Genomic DNA, 22,660 nt, shown 5'->3' on the forward strand with positions numbered 1-22,660 from the left:
CATGGCATTCATGGCTTTAATATTTTCTTTGTCAAAATGCTTGACATCTTGTTATTGCTTTGTTGAACATACATGCCCCTTGAGAAAAACATGTCCTCTCTCAACCACATTAGTTAGGTGAACATTTAGAACTGCAGCTGAACACAAGGAATATGCTGTAGAACTGCAGTTAGCTGAACACAAGGAATATGCTGTAGAACACTGTAAAGGGATGGATAGATCAGTCATTGTATATGTTTCACCTTAAGAACTAGGAAACACTTTATCTAATATAAGAACCAAAACCAGAATCTCTGACAGACGAATTTAATAGTTCTTTTGCCAAGTCTGGAATATGTAGCTCGGATCTTGCGGCATAACAAAATTGGAGAAAGAACTGAAACCAAGATTGGAGTTCCCAAGGTAATTTATTAGTATTACAATGAACTAAAAATAGTGTGTTTAAAGGCAGAGAGATAAATATGAAAAACAAAATATACAATATAAAGAAGCCTCTTATACAAAAATATTAGAAACGAAACAAGAAAACTGAATACAAGATATATAAAGATGTATCACCTCTCCATGCAATTTGAATGGCTTTCCCGGTTCGGAATCAATTGGCAGCATTTGCAGCCTCATAGATTGTTTCACGACATCACAGAAAGTTGTTCTGAATGCCATTTCTCTACGTGATCCGAGCAGAACCCTTATCTCTTTGGGTCTCTTTTTGAGGTCTTTGACTGTGAATGAATTTGTCCTGATAAGTGTTTCTTTCTCCTTGGAGCCCCTACTCCGGCAGGGTCTATTAAGGGGCCAGACCAAGTTTGAATGGATTCTTTTGAATATGAGAAGTTTGTGGAACTGAATGGAACATCAGGGGGATCGAAAACAGGATCAATGTGATTTGAAGAACCTAAAGTATAGCCAAGTGTTCCATCTTGGTGTGGAGGAGGAAACTTCTCGCTCTTGCTCTTTGCATTTGCATGTGTTATTAGACGCCGCCTCTGTAATAAAGGAAAACACTCAGATTAAGAAAATCCACCAAGAGCTGGTTAATAACTAATGATTTTAGTTTTCAAGTATGAAAGTAGAAAGCATGCATTGCAAGGCTCATATATGGCATAAGAACGAAGTCAATGTTAGCCCTGCATTCTGTGACTCAACCAAAAGTGTTCTATAATTTATGCAAGCATGCCATCCCTTACTGAGATCAGAAGCCTAAATCTTATTTGCAACCCAAAACCATCAATGAGATGATAAGCTAAGAGATGTGTGTATGTGTGTTTGTGCGCTTTTGGAAGTATTTTGGCTCCATTTTGGATTGCTTCACTAGAAGTTCTGTTGTTGCATAGCATTTCCACTGGAAGCAGTTTTGTTAAAAGCAGATTTTTTCATAGTGCTTCTGCAACTCGAAAAGCACTTCTAAGTCTTGATCTAAACGCAACCCCAAACAGAGCCTTTGTGTCTGTGCATAGTGTTTTCCCGTGAGGGGAGGCAAATAAAAGCTTATCTCCCCACGTAGGTTAGCACCACAAGTGGATATGAATACAGCAGTGCTGTACATGGATATCCATGTACTCTTTGGCTGAACTCCTAATTTTACCTAGTCAATAATAATGGCAAGGGTTCCTTCCAGCCATTTTAACATTGACATTTTTTACTTGTTAATAATAGAATAGATGAGCTACCGTTGAAAAGAATTACTGCTCATGAACTTAATTCGATTATAAAGACTAACATGGCTACCATTTATGTGAACTCTTAAACCTAATAAAACAATCAGTTGATTAAGGCTGCAGCTCGAATGACATACATCAAGATTGGCTTGAAGCTCAGCATTGGCTTCCGGAACAGGAATTCCCCTAACAGCTCGATCACGTGGCCGAGATCTCCTTACACCATCTGCATTAGATTTTCCAGCAGCTCTCAATCTGCAATCATGAAACTCATTTTAGGTTGGATTTCAGCTCTCAATCTAATTCATTCTATTTATTTGGAGGGAGGTCAATCAAAACAATAGGTAATGGAAATGACTGACAACTAATAAAAGATTAACTACCTGATTAAAAAAATAAAATAAAAATAAAAAAGAAGGTGAAAACAATAACATCACTGAGATGATAAATCTCAAAATTTAACCATATAAAATATGCAAACCAAGAGCTTTAAAACAACAGTATATGCGGAAACTCAAGGTACTGCAATTTTAGTTCAGACGATTCTCTACATATTAAGCTTATGCAATGGGAGCTAAATAAACAGTAACAGTTCATATTCATGGAAGGTGTGACGTGTGAATCTAACTTTAATCAGATGAACAACAAGTGATTAATGGCAGTCATCAACCTTCTAGCTTCTTCATCCCGTAGCTTAGCATCCATTTCTTTGCTGGGTGGATATTTTGGGAGGCTAGAAGGATCACAAGCATAAGGTTTGGTTGTGAAAAACTGCAAAAGACATTGCCATTACACAACATAATTCAAAATATACAAATTGGAAGAATATAAAAAATAAAAAATAAAAATAAAGTAGAAAGAAGAGTTTGTATGATAAACTATTATATTAACATCAGAAACTGTCATAACAGGAACAATATAGTGGAAATAAAATCTCACTTCATTCCTCAATGCAGCAGTGGCAGTCTGACGTTGAGCTGGATCAATTGAAAGGAGGGTGTCAATCAGTGGCAATGACGATGGTGGAAAGTCTTTAAAGGTTTCTGCAATGCATCTTTTGTATGATTGCTGAGGTTTAAAAATGGTTGCATGTGGCAACTTTGACTTTTTCCAATATTCTTCCGAAGGGGAGCCACATAACTTGAATATCTTGTGTAACTGCTCCACCTATTTCAAGCAAGAGACGGATTAACAGGACTGGAAACATCTATTCTGTAAACATAAACCTACTCAGAAACACCAAGAATTATAGATCCATATATATAGAAGCATTTAGCATTGCCTGACCAAAGAATTTGCGAGTGACAAATCGAACACACTGCAGAAAAGGAAACTGAGTGAATAAGCAGAAGTTTTAAGAACTCACTTCTGTGCGACCAGGCATGATTGGCTTCCCAGCCAACAACTCAGCTAAAATGCAGCCAGCACTCCAGAGGTCCACACCTACACCATAATCAGTGGCACCAAGGAGAAGCTCTGGGGGTCGATACCATAGAGTAACTACTCTACTAGTCATTGGTTGCTTGTGATTAGGATCAAAGAACGAAGCCAATCCAAAATCAGCAATCTTTAAGATTCCACCATTGTCAATAAGAAGATTGGACCCTTTAATGTCACGATGAAGCACATTGCGGTTGTGACAGTGTTCAAGACCCGATAATAACTGGTGCATATAGCATTTAACCTGCCATATTTCCATAACAAATAATGAAAACTGGCTCACTTTTCCGGCGAAAGGTAAAGTTTTTAGATAACTATGTCATATGAACACAATGAAACCACGAAAAGTGAGTTTTGCCGTACCTGAGGCTCTGTGAACTTGATTGCAGGGCTTGCAGCAAGTCCAGCCAAATCATGCTCCATATATTCAAATACAAGGTACAAACTACATGACATCCTCGACGTGACTAAACCTTCCAACTTTATAACATTCGGATGATCCAAACGTCGTAGGATGAGAATCTCTCTGGCCATGAACTTTACACTCTCAGGCTCCAAATTATCAAACCGAACCTTCTTTAGCGCAACAATCTTCCCCGTCAAAGTATCCCTAGCTTTGTACACATTACTGTATGTACCTTGCCCAATCTGATCAGGATTCACAAGCACAATCAGAACTAAACTTGATAAAAGAAATAACTGAAGAATCTCTACTCAAAAGTCGGAAGCAATGCATTTTCATATCTGAATCTTACCCAATTTGACTAAATTGCTATAGTTAGAAAACCAAATCTTAAACACAGAAAAAGACTCCCAACTTTTGCATCCCTATTCTAACCTCACACATTCCATTTATGCCTCCCTCACATTCTCTCAACCAAGTCAAGAAGAAGCACCAAAAAAAATCACCAAAAGCATTACATTTCTACACAAGAACAAAGCAAAGCAAAGCAAAGCAAAAGCATCATCACCTTATCGAGCTTCTCGAACGTGTCGGCGCGGCGCGGCGTCCAGCCATTAATAGCCTCGCCGGCGACGGCGGAGAGCCACGACGGCCACCCGGCGGCGACCTGCTCCCCCTGCAAATGCTTCGGCGGATTACTGTTCCTCGGATTCGGCCTCGAAGATCGCCGCCGCTCGCCTTTCGGCCTCGTCCTCCTCTCCCCCTCCTCCCCATTCCTCACCTCCTCACTCACCTCTCCGCCGCTGCTGCCGCTCACCTCCGCCGCCGCCTTCTTCGAAACCCTACCCTCCCCGACCTCCTTCTCCACCGCCGCCGCCGCAGCCGCCGCCGCGTCTTTGCCGAAAACGCAGCCCATCAGTCATCGACGAGTCTTCTCCATTTGCGGCTGCATTGTCAGCGTAGCAGAGCAGGAGGAGGAGAAGAAAACCAAAACCCTAGTAAGTAAGAATGAAGCTCAAAGAAAGAATGGGGCTTTTGATGAAGAGGAAGAAGAGGGGCTTGGCTTTTTGGAGACAAAAGTGAACAACAGCAATGATTTCTGAAGCCACAATTTGTGGGCATCACTCCAAAAAAAAAAAAAAGACTCGAGCTTTGCTACAGCTACTACTTCCCACCACTGCAACTATCACTACAGTTAAAAATAATGGGTGTTTCTGTTTTTTTTTTTACTTCCCTTTTTCTTCTGAGTTTCAAAGAGAATGATAGGAAATTTTTGGGGTGTTTCTTTTTCTTTCTGTGAATTTTGACTCTTTTTTCTCTTTCTTCTCTGTGTGTGTGTCTGTGACTGTGACTGTGACTACTGGATGATTGGGCTTGGCTGTGTGTTTGGCAGGGACTGGAGTTGGGTTTTGGCGAATGGGCGGCGGCCACGTCGGAGAATGTCATGTGAAGCAGCGGTGGTGTTCGGATTGGATGTGGTGGGGGGGAGAAACCGTGTCTTTCCATTTGTCAACTATTTTCTTCTTCGTCAGAACATAAATGGATGTTGTTCTTTTTTGCATTGGTCAAACAGAATCTGTGTTTGAGGTAAGAGACTCATCTCTTTGAAATTGAAAACCGATAAATTTTATGAACGAAATTAAATTGCAGGTTAAATTATAACTAAAAAAATGTTTAAAAAATAAAGAAATAGAATTTAAATTGAATTGACACTTGCGGGATGGAATCGTAGCATCACTACCATGTGGTAGTATGCATGCCTTTCATGATTTAATCACTAGAATTATGAGTACCCGGTGCTAAATTGTTTGGGAGAGGGAGCCGATGAAGAAAGCTAGGGTCCAAAAAGCTCACTAGTCTTCTTGATTCTAGTAAATCTGTGAAGTTTGTCCTCGTGCATTTTATGTCTTTGATTTTAGGACCCAATTGGGATTCAACAATTTGGATTTTGGACCACCTATATTTAATGGATAGTTACTTGTATATTTGATGCCAATTTACAATATGAAAAATTGTATAAGAACATTATTAATGGTTGACTAAATATTTATGCTTGAAATGATGTCTTTTGTCCAAAAAAAAAAAAAGACTCATAGACTACTGTAAAGTTTTTATTTACTTATATTATTTATGTAATATAACAACTGATTGCTTATAAAAAACGGCTTATACTACTAAACTAAATAATTATAGACATGAAGATTCAAGGTAATAATTTTTCCTTATCGGTATTTATAATCAACATCAATACCTTCTATAGTTTGGACTGTTGCACATTCACTTCTTTGACAGACACTTGATACCCTTTTGCATGGAAATGTGGGTGCTGCATGAGTCATTATTATGTCCATCATTTGTTATTAAGCAACAAAAGAACAAGTATATGCTACAAGGCAGTATTATGGATTTAATTCATAATCAATTTGTCGCCCACATATTGTGTGTGTGTGATAGAGAGAGAGAGATGTAGCCTTATCGATCAGTATAACAAATTCCATTTCAAAGGATATAAAGTTGTTTATGGTAGGTACTGAGTCCTATTCCGGTTATTCACTTGTTTAGTAATTGGATGATGAAATTATACTCAATCATCTTTAGATCTAGATTTAATGATAAAAAATAATTATTTTCACCATTAGAGTTAGATCTAACTATGACTCAGCAAAATTTTCTTACGCAGTCACACCATCTAGACTTTTTTCTAATACATTAATTTTTTTTTTTTAGTTGAAAAAGTCATCCATTATGTAATTCAGCAAACAATATAATAATTACCCGCTCCTAAAAGATAATAAAAAAAAGTTATGACTTAAGAGTACAATACCAAGCACACCCATACATAAGGTATACTAGACATCACACCCATCATTTTGGACTAAACCCATACAAACAAACCTAAAAGCGCCAAAGATGACAAAAAAAATTGATAGCGAAACTTCTGCATTCTTTGCTAGCCATTCTCTCAAAGAAAGAAGGTTGAATGATCAAAATTAAATTAAAATAAAATAAAACTTTTGGACCCAGAACTGCCATGTCCACCATCACCATCCATACTCGGGGTCCGCCTCCTAATTGGAAGCCCAAGAGGCTTAACTAGCCAAAACCCTAAGTTAAACCATAGTATTGGCATCCTCATAGAAAGTTGTCACTAGAGGTGGCAAACGGGCCGGGCCGGGCCAGCGGACCTAGTCGTGCTTCGTGTCGGGCTCGTGCCGATCCATTTACTTAAACATTAAGTCCGGCCAAGCCCATGGCCCGAGCCCATATCTTGTCGGGCCGTGCTCGTGCTGGGTCAATAACGGGCCGTGCTCGTGCCTACCCACTATAAAGCACGATTTTAAAATCTTAATTTGAACAAATAAAAATTAATTTTATTTAACTATTTAGAAAATTAAAATAAATTAAGTTCTACAACGTTTTTCTTAATCTTAGCTTTTTTAGATTAGATTTCTAATAATTTTTTATATTCCACTATAAGAAAGAAAGAAAAAAAAAACTCAAAATATATTGTTTTTAGTATATTATTGTGAGATTAATCTTTATTAATATAATGAAGATTTAATATCTATTATTCTTTCCTTCATTCTATAGTTGTATTATTATGAGATTAGTCTTTATTAATAAACATATATTTAATATTTAGAAAAAATACTTATGTCAAAACAAGGATATAATGTTTTGTTTCATTATTTTGACAATATAAAAGAAAGCATTGGTGGAATTGTCATGAGATTTTAAATAAAAATGTCTCATATTCAAATCTCATCATTATAGTTTTTTAATATTTTTAAAAACAAAATGAAATTTTGTGTTTGTAACGGGCCGGCCCACAATATGTCGTGCTTGGGCCGTGCCGGGCCGGGCCAATGGGCCAATATTCTTAGGCCTAGCCCGACCCGTTATTATAACGTGCTCGGGTCGTGCCGGGCCACTAACGGGCTTGAGCCGTGCCGGGCCCGTGCTTAGAGGCCCATTTGCCACCTCTAGTTGTCACCATAAGACCAACCACCGTCATCCCTCTACTTCTTTCGACATACCCAAAAAGCGCATCATCAAAATAAAACAATTCGGAACAATTCGGATGAGGCGCCACCACCACGCTGATCACCACCACTACACACCAAGCCACCAATGTGTTCGACCTCACACTGCTAGAAACCGACCGACCCCAGCTAGTCCACCGCATTTGAGACTTCTTCCGGATACGACATCCAAAGGACAAACCCATCACCCCAATCTTCATGGTCGTAGCCGCCCACAACTTTTGCCCCCTATCAAACATACCATTAAGAACTCTCCAGAAGTAGAGGACATGAGAACCACAAACCATAGCCAAAGCCTAAAGGGATTTCCATAGTTTAGGATGGATCCAACTGTGGCTTATTTTGAATATTTCCCTACTCTTTTCCCTACCGTTTGAGCGTGCTTTGTTTGTCAGTACATGATTACGTTTAGGTACTCATTTTATCTAGGCCACACACGTGGCGATTCCTTTGTAACTTTGTTGGCCGGAATAATGAAAGTGTTCTCATTTCTTCTAAAATAATAATAATAATTCTTCCCTCCATCACAAAGGTGGTTGAACGTAATGTTACGTCCCGTATCTCAATCTACCGGTTTACTAGTCATTTGGACGGTAAACAACAATTACTTTCACTTTTTACTTTGTTTCGATACTTTTAGTGGCCCTAAATGTTGACTTTTTGTTCAGGTCAAAATTTGAGAAAATTTTCTTCTGGAAAGTCATAGAGGACGTTAAACCGAGTCCGTGCATATGTGGTACGTAAAAATCGGAGTTCGTATGCGAAAGCTATGGATGAAATTAGCAAAGTTATTGTTTATGATAAGTTTCTATATAAATGGAAAGTTATTGTGGTAGGTTTCCTTACCCACTCGGTAACTCTCTCTATTCCCCGAGCTCTCTCTCTATTCCCCGAGCTCTCTCTCTCCCCGGTTTCTTTTTTCTTGGTTTTTCCGGCATATCTTCCGATTCCAGCTACCTGACGGCATGCCACCGATCATTCTAGGACCGCCTCTTCCTCCCGCATACGCCTATAGTGGTGGTTCACGGCGATTTGGCCGGAAAACTACATATCGAAGTCAAATTCGATCACTGTAGCAGTTCATGTTTTCCGGCCACTTCTTCCAATTCCAGCCATCTTCGGCCCTAAAACCAGGTATAGTAGAAGTGCCTCGAGCCATGAACCATTTCTCCTTAAGCTTCTAGCTTCAATTTGTGGTGTGGAGAGTGAATCGAAGGAAAACCTGATCCTAGGGTTTGAAAATTTTTGGGAAATTTTCACCGGCCAATTTTGAGCTCTTCAAGGTAAAATTGGAATTTATTGTAGTTGAGAAAAGTGTTAGACTTGTTGAGTAGTTGTTGGTGCCAAAATTTGGTGGCTATCGGAGATGGCGGCTGACGGCGCGTGGAGGCATGTACGGCATGTTTTTGGCTTCAGTTTTTAGCTAGTTAAATTTTATATTTGATCTAGTGCTTATATATGTGAATTTGGTGAAAATTGGAGAAGTTTTGAATCAATTTTTAATTTCCGAAGATTTAGGAAGCGCCACCACTGTGGGTGGCGCGTGGAGGTGTGTACGGCATGTTTTTGGCTTCAGTTTTTAGCTAGTTAAATTTTATATTTGATCTAGTGCTTATATATGTGAATTTGGTGAAGATTGGAGAAATTTTGAATCGATTTTTATTTTCCCAAGATTTAGGATTTCAATTATTGATTTACGAGAATCCGACTTTTGGATTTCTTTCTAATCTGCCCTAGAACTTGTAAATTAATGAAATGGTGTTAGTGGTAAAGTTTGGGTTGAATCAGAGAAGGAAATGGAGATGTTGACTTAAGAGGATTGATTTTGGATTATGCACGGAATATAATTATGTACAGGACGACGTACCGAGCTATTGCTTGACGTACGAAGAAATTCGTATGCGTGATCGCCTAAATAATACTGTGAGTGGACTTTTGTTTTTAAGAATTGATGCATGCGATTATTTTTCCGAAATAATGATTTACTTATTTGTTTATCATTTTATCATTTTGCCATAATTTGCTTTTGGAAAATTAATTTCGAGATATCTCATGGATTTGCTTGCATTGTTGATTTACGAAGATTATGATTTATCTCAATTATCATTTTGGTTTATGATTCATGTTGATTTTCGACGAATTATTTTCCGAGGTGATTTTCGGAATTAAATATTGTTTTCATTCATCGATTTTGAGTTTCCCAAAGGATATTTGAAAATGAGATTTTCATTGGGATTCATGGATTTACTTTAATCTCGCATATTGGTTTATGAATTCGAGAATATTTTGGCGTGCGGCGTCACGTCGGTGATATATATTATTTTTTTCTCGTGAGATTTGGGGAAGCTTTAATGGTTTTCCAGTTTTCGTATGATTTTAACCCACCATACCTGGATCGTATTATTTTATTGCTAGCTAGCCTATTAGTACTCCTCCCCACTTCCTCTATGTCTATGGGTGAGTTGAGCAGAGCATGAGATGCTCAAGAGTGTGGGACACTCCGACCAGAGCCTGGGAGGCTCCCTTACTTGTATGGTGATGACTTCTTCCCCATACTCTGTTGTTACTTGATTAGCGGGGCTAGTCCGATTTCTCTTAACCAGCGGGGCTAGTATGTTTTCACCAGATTTCAGAGTTTAAAGAAATATGTTTTATAAACGTTGCATGCATCGAGGTTTATAAATTTAAATAAGTGGGAAAGTATTCAAGTTTGCTCTATTTAAATTGTCTTGATTATTTGTTTTGTCCACTCACACTAACGTGTTTTCAAAACTTTTCCCTTGGGCCATTCGGTTTCAAATGCCCAGTTTGCAGGCTAGGTTAGTTGAGGTTGAGCGTACATGGAGTTGAGGCATAGTCAACAACACAACTTCCTCATATCCATTTTATCCATGTTGTGCTTATTTACTTTTTATTCTAGAATTGCTCTGATAATCTGTGGGTTGAATGTTATGAAGTTGGGATTTGTACTTGTGAATTGGAAGATGTTGTGGAATTGTTCAGTTTTGGGAGCAGGGTGGCTCCAGGAGTTTTTGGAGGGTTGTTTAGAAGTGTGAATGTGTTTTTACAAGTTTTGGGTAGTCCATTTTAAGGGTGACTCTGCCGAATTTTTGGTAAAGTTATCTATAAAGTGAGCCCCACAGGACCACCTCTGATTGCATGTGAAATTTGGGGTGGGTCCTATCACATAATTTTTTTGGTCAATTACTGAGCATGTGAACATTATTGGTTGCTGAAATGTCCAGTTGTAATATGTCTCGATATTGTTTCTCTTCATTTAAAGTTTCAAACGAGACTATTCTCAAAGCATTGCATCACAACTCTCTCACTAATTTGACTACAAACTAGAGAAAGAAGTAACTATCTCAGCTACAAAATTTTGGAAGCCATTAATTTCCACCGCTCCATTTTATATATTTATCTCGTCAATGAATTTTTCCGTCGTCTTTTTGATTGTTTCTATTAGCTAAATATCCATAAATACTAAAGACGCATCAGTAAATTTTAGAGTCATTTTACCAATAAGGTTATTAGTCTCAGTCAAAGATCCATGCGGTGAATATATCAATTAAAGTCATGTGCGGACAAATTAATGCTGACGACATTAACAGTCTGCTCTTACAGGATAACAGGTTTTTCAATTATCTAAAAAACTAATGTAAATTACATAATTGTCACCGCTTGATTTTTGCCTCGTTCTGTCTCCTCTCTCTCTCTCTCTCTCTCTCTCTCTCTCTCTCTCATGTTTTTGCATGTACAATACCACAAAATGCTCTTCACTTCATCTAGTAATATTGATAGTCCCTATAACCACTTTTTTTTTTTTAATTTTAATTAAATTAAAATTTGATTCGATACAACACAAACCAAGACATACAAAACCACCATGGCAAACAAAGCCAAAGAAGAGAGGCACACAGGCCAAACAACTATCCAATCAAAGTACGTGGTGCTCAAGAAGTAACTGAAGAGCATTCATTCTCTATTGCACAAGAGCTTCTACATTTGGTTTCATTAGAATACTTGTTGCATTATCACCTGAAAATCAATATAACAGACTGTCAATAATATTCGCAATTACGGTCAATAACTAAAACGAAAGTGTGGTTCCAAAAGATCCAAGTCACTTTTTTTTTAGGGTAACGGAACGAATCCATTGATATAAAATCATACGACCACACTTGGTCAAGCTTGGTATATCAATAGATCCCCAAATTACACAATACCTGCTCAGCTAAATGCGACTAATAACTGAAGGAAAACAAACAAAGTCTACATAACCATTCTTATTGCAAGTAACCAAAAAACTAAAGCCTAAAAGACAAGCAAAAGAAAACTTGTAACTGATAGCCTACAAACCTGAAGTAGAATCCCTGCCTTGACCATCCTTGTCACCTAAGACCATCTTGGTGTACGACGCAAACAACCAATAGAAATGCTATTACTCAAGAGTTGTAGACCACCTATTCCTAGCCAGAATAGGAAACAGACTCTAGCTCCGATGCCACCACCATCTGGAGACCTCCAGGTCCTCCTTCAGAAGAAACCGACATTCCTGAGTCAGAGCCAGCACAAGCAGAGGTCGCCGGGGAAGGCCTAGGAGTATTTCTCTTCCCACGGGGCCTGCCTCTCTTCTTATACACCTTTGGGGCCGAGGAAACAGGTACTTCAACCAAGCCCTCAGAAGAAACATCAAACCCAAGGTTTTCTGGTTGAAGACCCATCAGAACTAAAGCCAGATTATGCTTCGCTCTCTTACCCTCAGCCGGTAACTCTTCTTCCCTTGGTCTTTGCACTCCAACAAGTTGGGGAGTAGCAGAGGTACCCTTCGAGATGGGCGCCTCCACTCCTTCCGATAAAGTCCGGATTTGCACCGTCCTCTTTTTCAGCAGATTAGGGGCTTTGATAGCAGAAAGCAGCGTAAGATGAACAGTTGTTTGGGCATTAGCTCTAAAAACCAATGTGGGAAGAAAATGACTCGCCAACTGAGACCGAACAAAACCCTCAGCCAAAGTCGCATCTTCCTCCGTCTCTAAAGGACATCTCCCCCCCCCCCCCCCCCCCCCCCCATGATTAAGCATGGAACATTGTCTGCACCGCCCAAGCAACCTTTCATACCTAAACTGTAGGGTTAGAACATCCACTGGGGAAACCCGAACCCTACGAGTCAGGCGAACCGGCTCATTGATGGGAAGAACTAGACACACTCGTGCAGTTCCCCGTCCTATCCACCTGTAGCACCTCACCAATGGTTTCTCTAACCAGTTTAATGGTTGGTTCAGTCAAAATGCCTGGAGGCAGACCTTGCACTTCCACCCAGATCCACACAAAGTCCAATTTGACTGCAGATAGATCCGAGAAACCGTCATAATCGTTGAGCAGCACCATGGCACGCTGGAAACCCCATGGTCCACCCTTCTTCACCCTCGCAATATCACGTTCAAGAGTGAACGTAAACAAGAAGCGGTCTGCACGGGGTTGCACCTCCACTGTCCCCGTGAGCCTCCACATGGAGCGGATAGCATTGCGGAAAGAATCCAGAGTCACCGCCCGACTACTATTTAGGCCCCCAACTAGGTAAAAGTTCCTAGCCAAAAATTCTTTTCCCGGAATTCGAAGATTGCCTAGATCCACAGGCTCTTCGCAGTCCTTAAGCGACAACCTTGTTGCAAGTTTAGCAGTCATGGAAGCAATAGCAGCGGCCATGAGATGAGAGAGCTCGCCCCACAATTCAATCACAAAAACCCTAACCCTAGCAGAGCGTAAGGTGAGAGAGAGAGAGAGAGAGCGAGAAAATCGCGGTATAAGAGTTAGTATATCTCTTGAGTGAGAGTGTTCTTGGGAAATTCTGTGAGCGTGGGTGTAAAAGAGTTTATGGGTTTTGGGTTATGGTGATTTAACTCAATTGTAAGCTGTAGGTACTATCATATTCTCATAATGAAAAATAGGTGTCTCTTGGAGGAAGAAGGCAGGATTTAAGATCCAAGTCACTTAAACAAAATAACCAAACAAAATTAGTACATGTGTATTGCTAGCTTTTGAGAAATAAGGTTGCATATTCTCAATAGCAAACTATCAGTATGAAAATGGTACTGATCCTCAGTAATAAAAAATAATACTGACCGTCAATAATGTAGAGTAATTGTTGCTGACACCCAAAACCAAATATTTATAGCAAAATAGCACTGTGACCAGAAAATATCATATAAATATGAAGCAAGATAACAAGTAAGACAAGTATAGTAGCTACAAAAACCTATAAACATGTATTACCATCCTAAGATAACTAATGCTACTGATTGTCAAGAGCAAATAATATTATTGATTGTCAATAATAAATGTGTAAGCTACACCCCAAACCAAACAGAGCAAAATGAAGGTGAAATAAAATATCATAAAATCTTGTTGAAACAAAATAACAAACTAGGATTCTTAAATCAGCTGAAAAGCCCATAACATGCATTGTGTTCCAATAAAAAACAACTCTATTGACCGTCAATAGCAAATAATGCTACTGACCATCAAATAATTTGTAACTTATACTAACATCCCAAATGAAACAAACAGAACAAATGAAATGTGATTAATAAATATCTTAAAAAATTTTGAAACAAAAAAGCAAACAAAAAGTACCCAAGCAAAATCTCAGTTCTCTAAACCAGTTACATCAACAATAATTATTATTTGCAAGTCAATAATAAAGAATTTCTAACTCAGTCAGGCTATAAAATCATGAAGGGGTCTAAGAATCTCTCAAGATGACTCCCTCTTGAGGTGTTTGAGACAATTACTCTACCTATTAGCAAGAAAATCAACATGCAGAACAAATCAATTCAAAAAGAAATCTTTATACCTCAAATTCTTACAATTGATCACTGGGTTCTTCAAAAAGTTGAGAAGTTTTTCTCTTTATCACAGTAATTTACAATGACGTTGCTGACCTAGCTCACCACCATATCTTGACCTCCGAGACCTCTGATCCTAATCTTCTAGCAGAAACCACAATAGTTGAATAATCTATCTCTCTCTCTCTCTCTCTCTCTCTCTCTCTCTCTCTCTCTCTCTCCCTCAGAGTCATGAACCAGATCCAGATTTGATATAGTATGTTGTGGCTATTTTGGTCAATTTCCCTGTAACGGAAAATTAAAAGAAAAACAAAAAAATGACATAATAATATTTAATAGACCGCATGGTCGTTGAAGTGTGTCCGCACGGATAGCGCAGAGTTAGGCCTTGCGCGTATTTAACGAACAATTCTTAGGTTCACCTCTAGGGTGAATGAGCATATTCACCCCCATTGTCGATTAACATATTTTTACTTAATCAATTTATAATCCAATGGTCTATATCTTAAATTATCCTTTAAACATCATCTCTGTAAAAAATCAATCGAATCAGAAATCGTTTAGTTATCTAATTGAATCAAACAAATGGATGGTTTTAACAACACTTACTACTACTATAATAAACCGTTCATGTATTTCATAGCAATGAACAACTAAAAGGTCTTCAATTTGATTGATTTTTTACAGAGCTAATCTTTATATTACGTTATACAACATGAATGGTTAAATTAGAAAATTATAAAGTTATTATGCGTTAATCGCAAGAGAAAGTGAATTTGCTCATTCATTCTAGGGGTGAACCTAAAAATTGTTCAATTTTAACACCATTTTTGCCACTCATCTCAGTCTTTCAAATCTTAGGACTAGCCTTGTCATGAGGTATAAATGAACAAACCAAATAACTAGGCAAACACCATGAATGAACAAGAAGTACCGACGTCATCGTTTCCGAACAGAGATGGTGTTCTGACTCTCTTATTAGGATGAGGCCAACTAATCCATTCCCCCAACCCAGATGACACGAACAGAGGCCTTCTCAACCGTCAGATTCAAAGTCTCCCCAAAAAAGGGCCATGATCATCCACACTCTGCCCACGTAAACCATCCTCATTGGCTGTGAGAAAGCCCCCATAACCAGTCCGACAACCCGTCTCGTTTACCAACTCCTCAGTTTCACCATCAAGTCATATCAACACAGCTCGAGGAGAATGGCCACCATTGCTATTGCTAGCTTCATTGGTCTCACCACTCCCATCACTAGAACTCAAGGACTTTCTGGGCATTTCCCAAATCCCTCTTCCCCTTTCTCCTCCCTCAAATATTCCCAATTCAGAACCACCTTCTCTCCCTCCATGGCCACCACCCCAATCCAAGTCTCTGCTTCTTCTTCATCATCATCATCGCCCGCCATTGGTAAAGTTCCTCTCTTTATGGCTACTTGGTTAATTTTGTTAACAAAGTTTACATTTTTATTGCGCAACGTTTGATGGCTTGGTTGGTGAAAGGGTAGATGAAAAAAAAGGTGCAGGCTTTTCCGGGATTGTGGGAGCCGATGACCTGTTGATTGTTGGGCCGGGAGTACTTGGGCGATTGGTTGCAGAGAAATGGCGGCAGGTATTGTACTTATCTTTGTCTACATTTTGATTATTGTTAAGTGACAAAGTAGTGAAATTTAGTTCAATTTTGTAGTGGTTAAGCAATTGAGTTTTTACAGGAGCATCCGGGTTGTGAAATATATGGGCAAACAGTCACCGTTGATCACCATGAGGAGTTGATCAAGGTGGGTATCAATCCATGCTTGAAGGGGACCAAAACGGACCTTAAGTTTCCTAATGTCATTTTCTGTGCTCCACCATCTAGAACCTCGGATTATCCCGGTGATGTTCGGTGAGTCTGTGAATTGTTTTTCGAGTTCAAATGTATGCTTGGAGGTGATGGTTGGTAATGTTGTTTGTTAGTTAATCATTCGGACTATGTATGGTAGTTAACTTGTGATGTTGGTAATGGTTGTTTTTGGTTTTTTGGATAAGTAGAGTGGCTGCATTGAACTGGAATGGTGAAGGTTCTTTCTTATTTACATCAAGCTCTGCACCGTATGATTGCAATGACAACAGTCCATGTGATGAGGTAGACACATATTTCTGCTGGTACCATCTCTTTATTTTCTCTTTATAATGACTTAGAGAGCCATCCTTGTGCACACGTCCTTTGGGTTAGAATTTTTAAATTAATGTTGCCAAGTTGCTGGAGTGATATGGAGAGATGGTTATCTGCCTTCGGTTAAGAATTGTTTTGTTTATCATAGTGTCCATATTCTTTCTTTGCAGGATACTCCAGTAGTGCCAATAGGAAGGAGCCCCAGGACCGATGTCCTTCTTAATGCAGAAAAAGTGGTGCTGGAGTTTGGTGGTGTTGTTCTTAGATTGGCAGGGCTTTACATATCCTTTATGGAATTGGAATTCTGAGAGAATATTTATACATTACTGGAAAGTTACTTGTTCTATTTCAAAGTGACCTTAACTATGTTTACAAAGCAGATAGAGGTGCCCATGTTTATTGGTTATCGAAGGGGACTGTAGACACAAATCCAGATCACGTTCTGAATCTCATACATTACGAGGTGTTAACATCATCCTGTTGTACTTTGGCTACTGATAAATTATTCAATGTAGTGCCACTACTATGTATTGTTTTTTCTCATGTTTGTTTTATAATACATTTCTAGTATATCTTCCAGGCTTGAATATTAATCTGTTCAGTTTTGGCTTTTCTTTCTCTTAATATTCAGAATTACTATTCTCTGAGTTTCATATCATTGATCTAGATGGCTTTATATCTCTACATTGTCAGCAATATATTTATTGTTTCAGTGTCTCTGTATCTGTGTTATTAATGTGGCTGATCAAAAACCTAAATCCCTTTGGACAGGATGCAGCTTCCCTATCTGTTGCAATCTTAAAGAAGCAATTACGTAACCGGATTCTCTTGGGTTGTGACAATCATCCATTGTCCAGGTTCTAATCTTTACACTGTTCGATGCCCTTCAAAACTGTTGGTCATGTTGACTTCAGCATACTGTGAACAGGATAAGCATATGCTTCTGTCCCTGTGTGTATATGTGTAGGGATATGATTTTAAAGCTTTTCAGAGGATTTTCTTTTTATTTTTTTCTGCGTTTCGGTTGTGTGCCTGTGTGTATATGTATTGCTAAATATTGACATTGTGATTCTTATTTACACTTATCTGTTCGATAATCTAAAGCAAGCATCTGTGGCCTTTTCAATGTTTCTGCAGGAAAGAAGTGATGGACTTGGTTAATAAAAGTGGGAAATTTACCAAAGTGTTTGAGAGCTTTACAGGTAAGCTTCTTAGTAGTATCCCATATAGATATTCAATTCTTTCCCGCTTGTTAAGCAATCTTAGTTTGAGAGGGACAGAAGAGAAAAGATATGGACGAAAAGAAAGCATGTTAGACTTTCACTTAACATGGAGAGAGAACAAATTTTAATACGGTCATCAAAATGGAGATAGAATAAAAGAGTTTTAGAAGACAAAATAAGGGTCCAAAGTCTCTTCTTTCCATTTCCCTCTATAAAGGGGAAAATTTAGGGCTCCATTTTCTTATCTTCCCTCAATTTTTCTCCACCCACGCACATTGTTTGTTTATATATGCGAAACTTAGCTTTATGATCAGTGCCACTACTTTTTGTGAAGACTACAAAAGTTTGAAGTTCTTTAGTACTTATTGTTTCTGAGTTCAGATTTCAGACTATGCAATAGTTTGAAACTCATACATTGTGATGTTGTTTATGCAGGAACTACTGATCCCTTGGGAAAGCGATTAAACAACTCAAAAACTCGTGCAGAAATAGGGTGGGAACCAAAATACCCCAGTTTCTCTCAATTCCTTGAGAGTCTCTGAACTAATGTTACCTCTATCTGCATTGTGCGGGAAATATTGGTTAAGATAGCCCAAGGAATATTTGCGATGGAGCTGAGCATGTAAAGTTTGTTTGCATATTGTGGAGATACTTGCTGCAATGGTTTGCACATCTGTAGAGAACTAACAATTCTGAACCTATTCAACCAGCCTCCATGGAAACTTATTGGCTGGTTTGAACATTCAAGTGATTTAACTTCATGTATCTTTGTACAGGCAGCTTATATATCATTGGTCCCAAATTCTCTATCTCCCCCAGCTTATATAGATTCTATTTTTTTCTCTCTGTGTTTACTTTGCTGTTACATAAGATGTATCCACCTGCTTATGCAGAAATTATGTTTCATCTTCTAGAATGATTAATAGAATAATAGTGGATTGTGATTTGTCGGAGATTTTGGGAATCTTTATAAAATAACCATTACTGACTGAAAAAATTAATATATGCAAGTAGCAGGTCAGTGGAGACGTGATCCTTTCTTGAAGGTGGTGTGTAAAGATTTATCTTATTTTAATAAATAAGTTTCAACGAACGCTCTTTTCCTTTGGTTTTATTATTTACCGCTTGCTAACCCTTTCTTTTCCCAGTAAAATGAATTTTTTGCTAAAAAAAAAAGCTGTCGGTTTAGACAGTAAATCCTAGCACCGGTCCTTCTCTTCTCCATTATTTTATATCCAGTTGGAGATGAAACACCCCATCTCTTCTGCATTCTTACATACCAGTTCGAGATAAAACTACAATGAACGAGCAGAGATTGTTTTTATTACAAGAAATGTTGATTTACTATGGTCTTTAGGTCTTCTTATGTGGTAAAAACAGGGAAAGTTGAGGAAAGGCAGTTTTCTGCACTAGTCAACTTGTTATAGTCAAGTTGTTAATATTACTTCAGCAGTGACCAGGGCATGAACCTATCAGAGGCAAGTAAGTACTCTAATTATACTATATATTAAGCATGGGTTTACTGTTACACTGTTCACAGGAGGGCGTAGAAAAGACTCTTTTGTCCCTACTGTTTAAGGAGAATATCAGACTGGCAGAAAAGTCTTTTTTATCCTTATTTTTTCTCAAAATTGCAGGCTGCCATTCATTGGGTTGAAATGTCGTTTTTGACCATGTATCCCTTTCTCCTGCATTGCTGCGGGGCTCAGCGACTATAGTACATACTAGGTAGAATGCCTGCGCGCTGCTGCGGGGTTGATACTTTGTTTTTTTTACTTAATATCATTACAGCTGACATGACAGTTTTATTTACTTTCACTGCTACTTCACATATTGGGTATTGAAATTACAATTGAGATGTTGGTTAGAACAGAAATCTACAAAACAAACGAATGCACAATCCTGTAAACAAATTACAATCTTCCCACGCTATACAATAATCATAGTGTAGGGAACAATAATCATTTAGTTATTTACATATTACAAAAGTTGATGTTATTTTGGAATTGAGGCCGACGGTGATTATCGGAATGGCAGATATGCTTGAAATCTGTAACAGAATCATACAACAATAAGGGAAAGGTTAGAAGTTCGTCCATTTGTAGATAGAATATACATATCAAGTGACATCAAACGTCCAAACCAACTAACCGCAAAGCCAAAAGCTGCAATTCTTAGAGTTCTTTGTCAAATATGTGTTTCAAAATAGAAAGATTTGCTGAATAGAGAATATGCATTGAGTGCAAGCAATTAGGACTTGGGCACCTGAAAAGCATAAAACAATGAGTCTGGCAGTCCACAAATATACTGACAGATCATTTTAACAGAGACAAAAGTGATACATCTTCAAACCTGGGGTTGAATCAGATGGTTGCTTATGAGGCAATGCTTTACATAAAGAAGTTTTTCAAGTGCCTGGAGGCCCATGTAAAAGAACAATGCTGCAAAGGCATAAAACCAATCACATAGGTATTAATGAGAATTTCTTAGAAATCAAAAAAGAGAAAATTACTCTTGCCAAAACTAATAGGTATTAATCCAAATTCCATGTTCAATAAATCCAAACCATCATAGAAAGGGTTGAACTATTTGAACCAGCAACACTCCCAAATTGTACAACATACTTATAGAAATTCAAATCTTATCATTTAGTATTCTTAGACAACTATGCAGATAAAAGTACTAAAACAATTCCAAAGTATTTTAAAGGAAAACAAAAGAGAGACCTGGAAAGAAATGCATGTGGTTATCTTTGGGGTTAATGTAGTTGATCTGGGGCAGCTTCTCAGGGTCTCTAGCGTGAAGGAAATGAATGCCGATGCCATAGTTAAACAACCTACATACATGTGGTTGACAAAGCCAAGAACTTAGATATTACATCAAGATGAAAGAATAAACCATAATTATTAATAGCTTGAAAGAATGGGAATGCTAACTATCATCTATGCACCATTGAATTCTAGGAAGTCAGGCCTCCCATGGGAAAGCAGTCAATAACATTTTGGTAGATAATCGAGGGCTTTTTTGGGTAACCTGCAGACAATTGAGATGTGATTCAAGGACTTCAATTGCAGAAATGAGTAATACCACTTGGTTTCCAATTCTGAAAAATCTTACTTCTTTCAATCAGAATGATAATCTACTTATCGACTGTATTGCAACAAATATAAGGATGTATCATTCAAAAGAAAATTTTGGATAACAATCATCGCTAACCTTGAAGAGAACAGAGAGAATTGTAACATTATGTAGAACACAGTGCTTCCTGCAGGAATTCATGTACCTATAACCAGCAAAAAACTAATAAATATTACAATTCATTGACTTAAAAAGAGACAGAATATTACAGCAAATGAGGTTTTGAAAAAAAACAACGAAGCAGCTAAAGTCCCACAAATTCAATCTATACATGACTTTGACCAAATTTAAGTTACATATATATGAACAAAATGGAAAGTCATAGTCCCACAGATTCTTCATGTGAGGCAGATGGATGTATTCAATATTAAGAATCAATAAAGACTTTCTTATCAAAAAGCAATACTCTGCATTCATGCAATTTGAATAATAATTAAACCTTGTATAGGTTGGAGATACGTACACAGAAGCAAGGTACTCACAATGATAATTAAAACACATCCACACTCTTGATTTCAAGTAAGGCTTTTGGAAGGTAGTTTTCTACAGCAAATTGATGTGATCAGGAGCTTAAGTTCATAAACAGTAGCTCTGCATGATGAAGCAACTTATTAGCAACCTAAGAGAAAACCAGCAAATTAGAGCCTATAAATTCAGCATAGTAAAGTTGATTTCAGAAAACATCCGAAGTAGATAAATTCACCATTAAGCCTATGTATGTTATTTAAAGTCGAAAACATATTGTGAACTTAGAACAAAGAAATGGTCCACAAAGGAATAGCAAAAATACAGCTATAAACATTGTAAAGAAATGTTGTTTAGTATCTAAATCTCTCTTCTTCTTTTTTGTAGATCTAAGTTTATACCATGGTTTTGTTTAACTTATTTGATACACTGATCTTTTTCAAGTATAGCCAGTGCCTTGCCGTGCAGGTTGCAGTTAAAATAGAGAAACAGTTAGTATAGGTATGTGTATGTGTATATAAAGAACACACTTAAAATTGGTTCGTCCACCATCCATGATAAGCAAGGAACGACGTACTAACTAACCAGTGAGAAGCAACCTAGCTCTTTACTTTCAACCTTTAACAACAGCAGACAGAAGAATAAGAAACACAATGGCTATCATGCAGCGATTACCTAGTTGTAAAAGGCAAAAGAAAACACAGGTTTGTACCTCTATCAATTTGTTGTAATATTGTGTTTTTCCTCTTTCAATTTGCAGAAGCTCCAAAATTATCTACCCTTTGTGCACAGATTGAGTGAACAATGGACAATAGCATCTTACTTGAAGCCTAACTTTAAAACCCAAGATTGGATTTGAAAACCCTGCTCAACTGGAAGAAAAGTGGACATACTGCTCAGTACACTGCTAAGAGTAAACTTAGTTGGTCTGAGATTCTTTGTCAAGGTCAACACAAAAAGCAGCACAGTATTCTCCACACAATTATGCCTTGCATAGCACAAAATCATGGAATTGCAAATAGCTGAATCCCACTAGTTTAGTTCTGAAAAAAGCCGGACCGTATCCTCCAATCAGTTGCATTTGGAAAACATGTCAATAGCAGCACTTGATACAATGCTATTAGAAAAAAATCCCACCTTGAAGCTGAAAGCAATAATTTGCTTAGCCCTTTCCAAATCAAGCAACTTACAACAAACATTCATCACAATTGATATTGTAAATCTTCAGCGGAATGCTCAGTGCCTCTCATAATAACAAACTGATGTATGGCCAATTCTTCATACCCTG

General features: G+C 38.0%; 2 protein-coding genes and 1 long non-coding RNA gene across 4 annotated transcripts; 1 reads left to right on the top strand and 2 right to left on the bottom strand.

The window, feature by feature from the left end:
- Positions 1 to 388: 388 nt before the first annotated feature.
- On the bottom strand, positions 389 to 4,716 carry LOC112200747 (probable serine/threonine-protein kinase At1g54610). Its single transcript, XM_024341754.2, has 7 exons — positions 4,070 to 4,716; positions 3,462 to 3,746; positions 3,025 to 3,342; positions 2,598 to 2,825; positions 2,329 to 2,429; positions 1,796 to 1,913; positions 389 to 986 (listed from the first exon to the last, which is right to left on the bottom strand). The coding sequence occupies exons 1-7, from the start codon at positions 4,415 to 4,417 to the stop codon at positions 690 to 692; spliced, it is 1,695 nt and encodes a 564-aa protein (XP_024197522.1). The 5' UTR covers positions 4,418 to 4,716; the 3' UTR covers positions 389 to 689.
- Positions 4,717 to 15,458: 10,742 nt separating this feature from the next.
- LOC112196674 lies at positions 15,459 to 18,722 on the top strand. Of its 2 annotated transcripts, none has more exons than XM_040517478.1 (9): positions 15,459 to 15,802; positions 15,912 to 16,003; positions 16,104 to 16,276; positions 16,423 to 16,516; positions 16,717 to 16,827; positions 16,920 to 17,009; positions 17,318 to 17,403; positions 17,684 to 17,748; positions 18,205 to 18,722. In XM_040517478.1, the coding sequence occupies exons 1-9, from the start codon at positions 15,598 to 15,600 to the stop codon at positions 18,309 to 18,311; spliced, it is 1,023 nt and encodes a 340-aa protein (XP_040373412.1). In that variant the 5' UTR covers positions 15,459 to 15,597; the 3' UTR covers positions 18,312 to 18,722. The 2 variants fall into 2 exon arrangements, with proteins under 2 accessions (XP_040373412.1, XP_024192845.1); XM_024337077.2 differs by having other exon boundaries at positions 15,468 to 15,802; positions 15,900 to 16,003.
- A 1,001-nt stretch (positions 18,723 to 19,723) lies between these two features.
- Positions 19,724 to 21,718, bottom strand: LOC112196676. The gene is made up of 6 exons (XR_002935314.2): positions 21,390 to 21,718; positions 20,986 to 21,052; positions 20,496 to 20,872; positions 20,122 to 20,210; positions 19,921 to 20,034; positions 19,724 to 19,819 (listed from the first exon to the last, which is right to left on the bottom strand). It is a non-coding gene; the product is annotated as an uncharacterized LOC112196676 (long non-coding RNA).
- Positions 21,719 to 22,660: the final 942 nt, after the last annotated feature.

Source organism: Rosa chinensis, chromosome 4 (assembly GCF_002994745.2).
Source record: "Rosa chinensis cultivar Old Blush chromosome 4, RchiOBHm-V2, whole genome shotgun sequence".
NCBI classification, from domain to species: Eukaryota; Viridiplantae; Streptophyta; class Magnoliopsida; order Rosales; family Rosaceae; genus Rosa; species Rosa chinensis.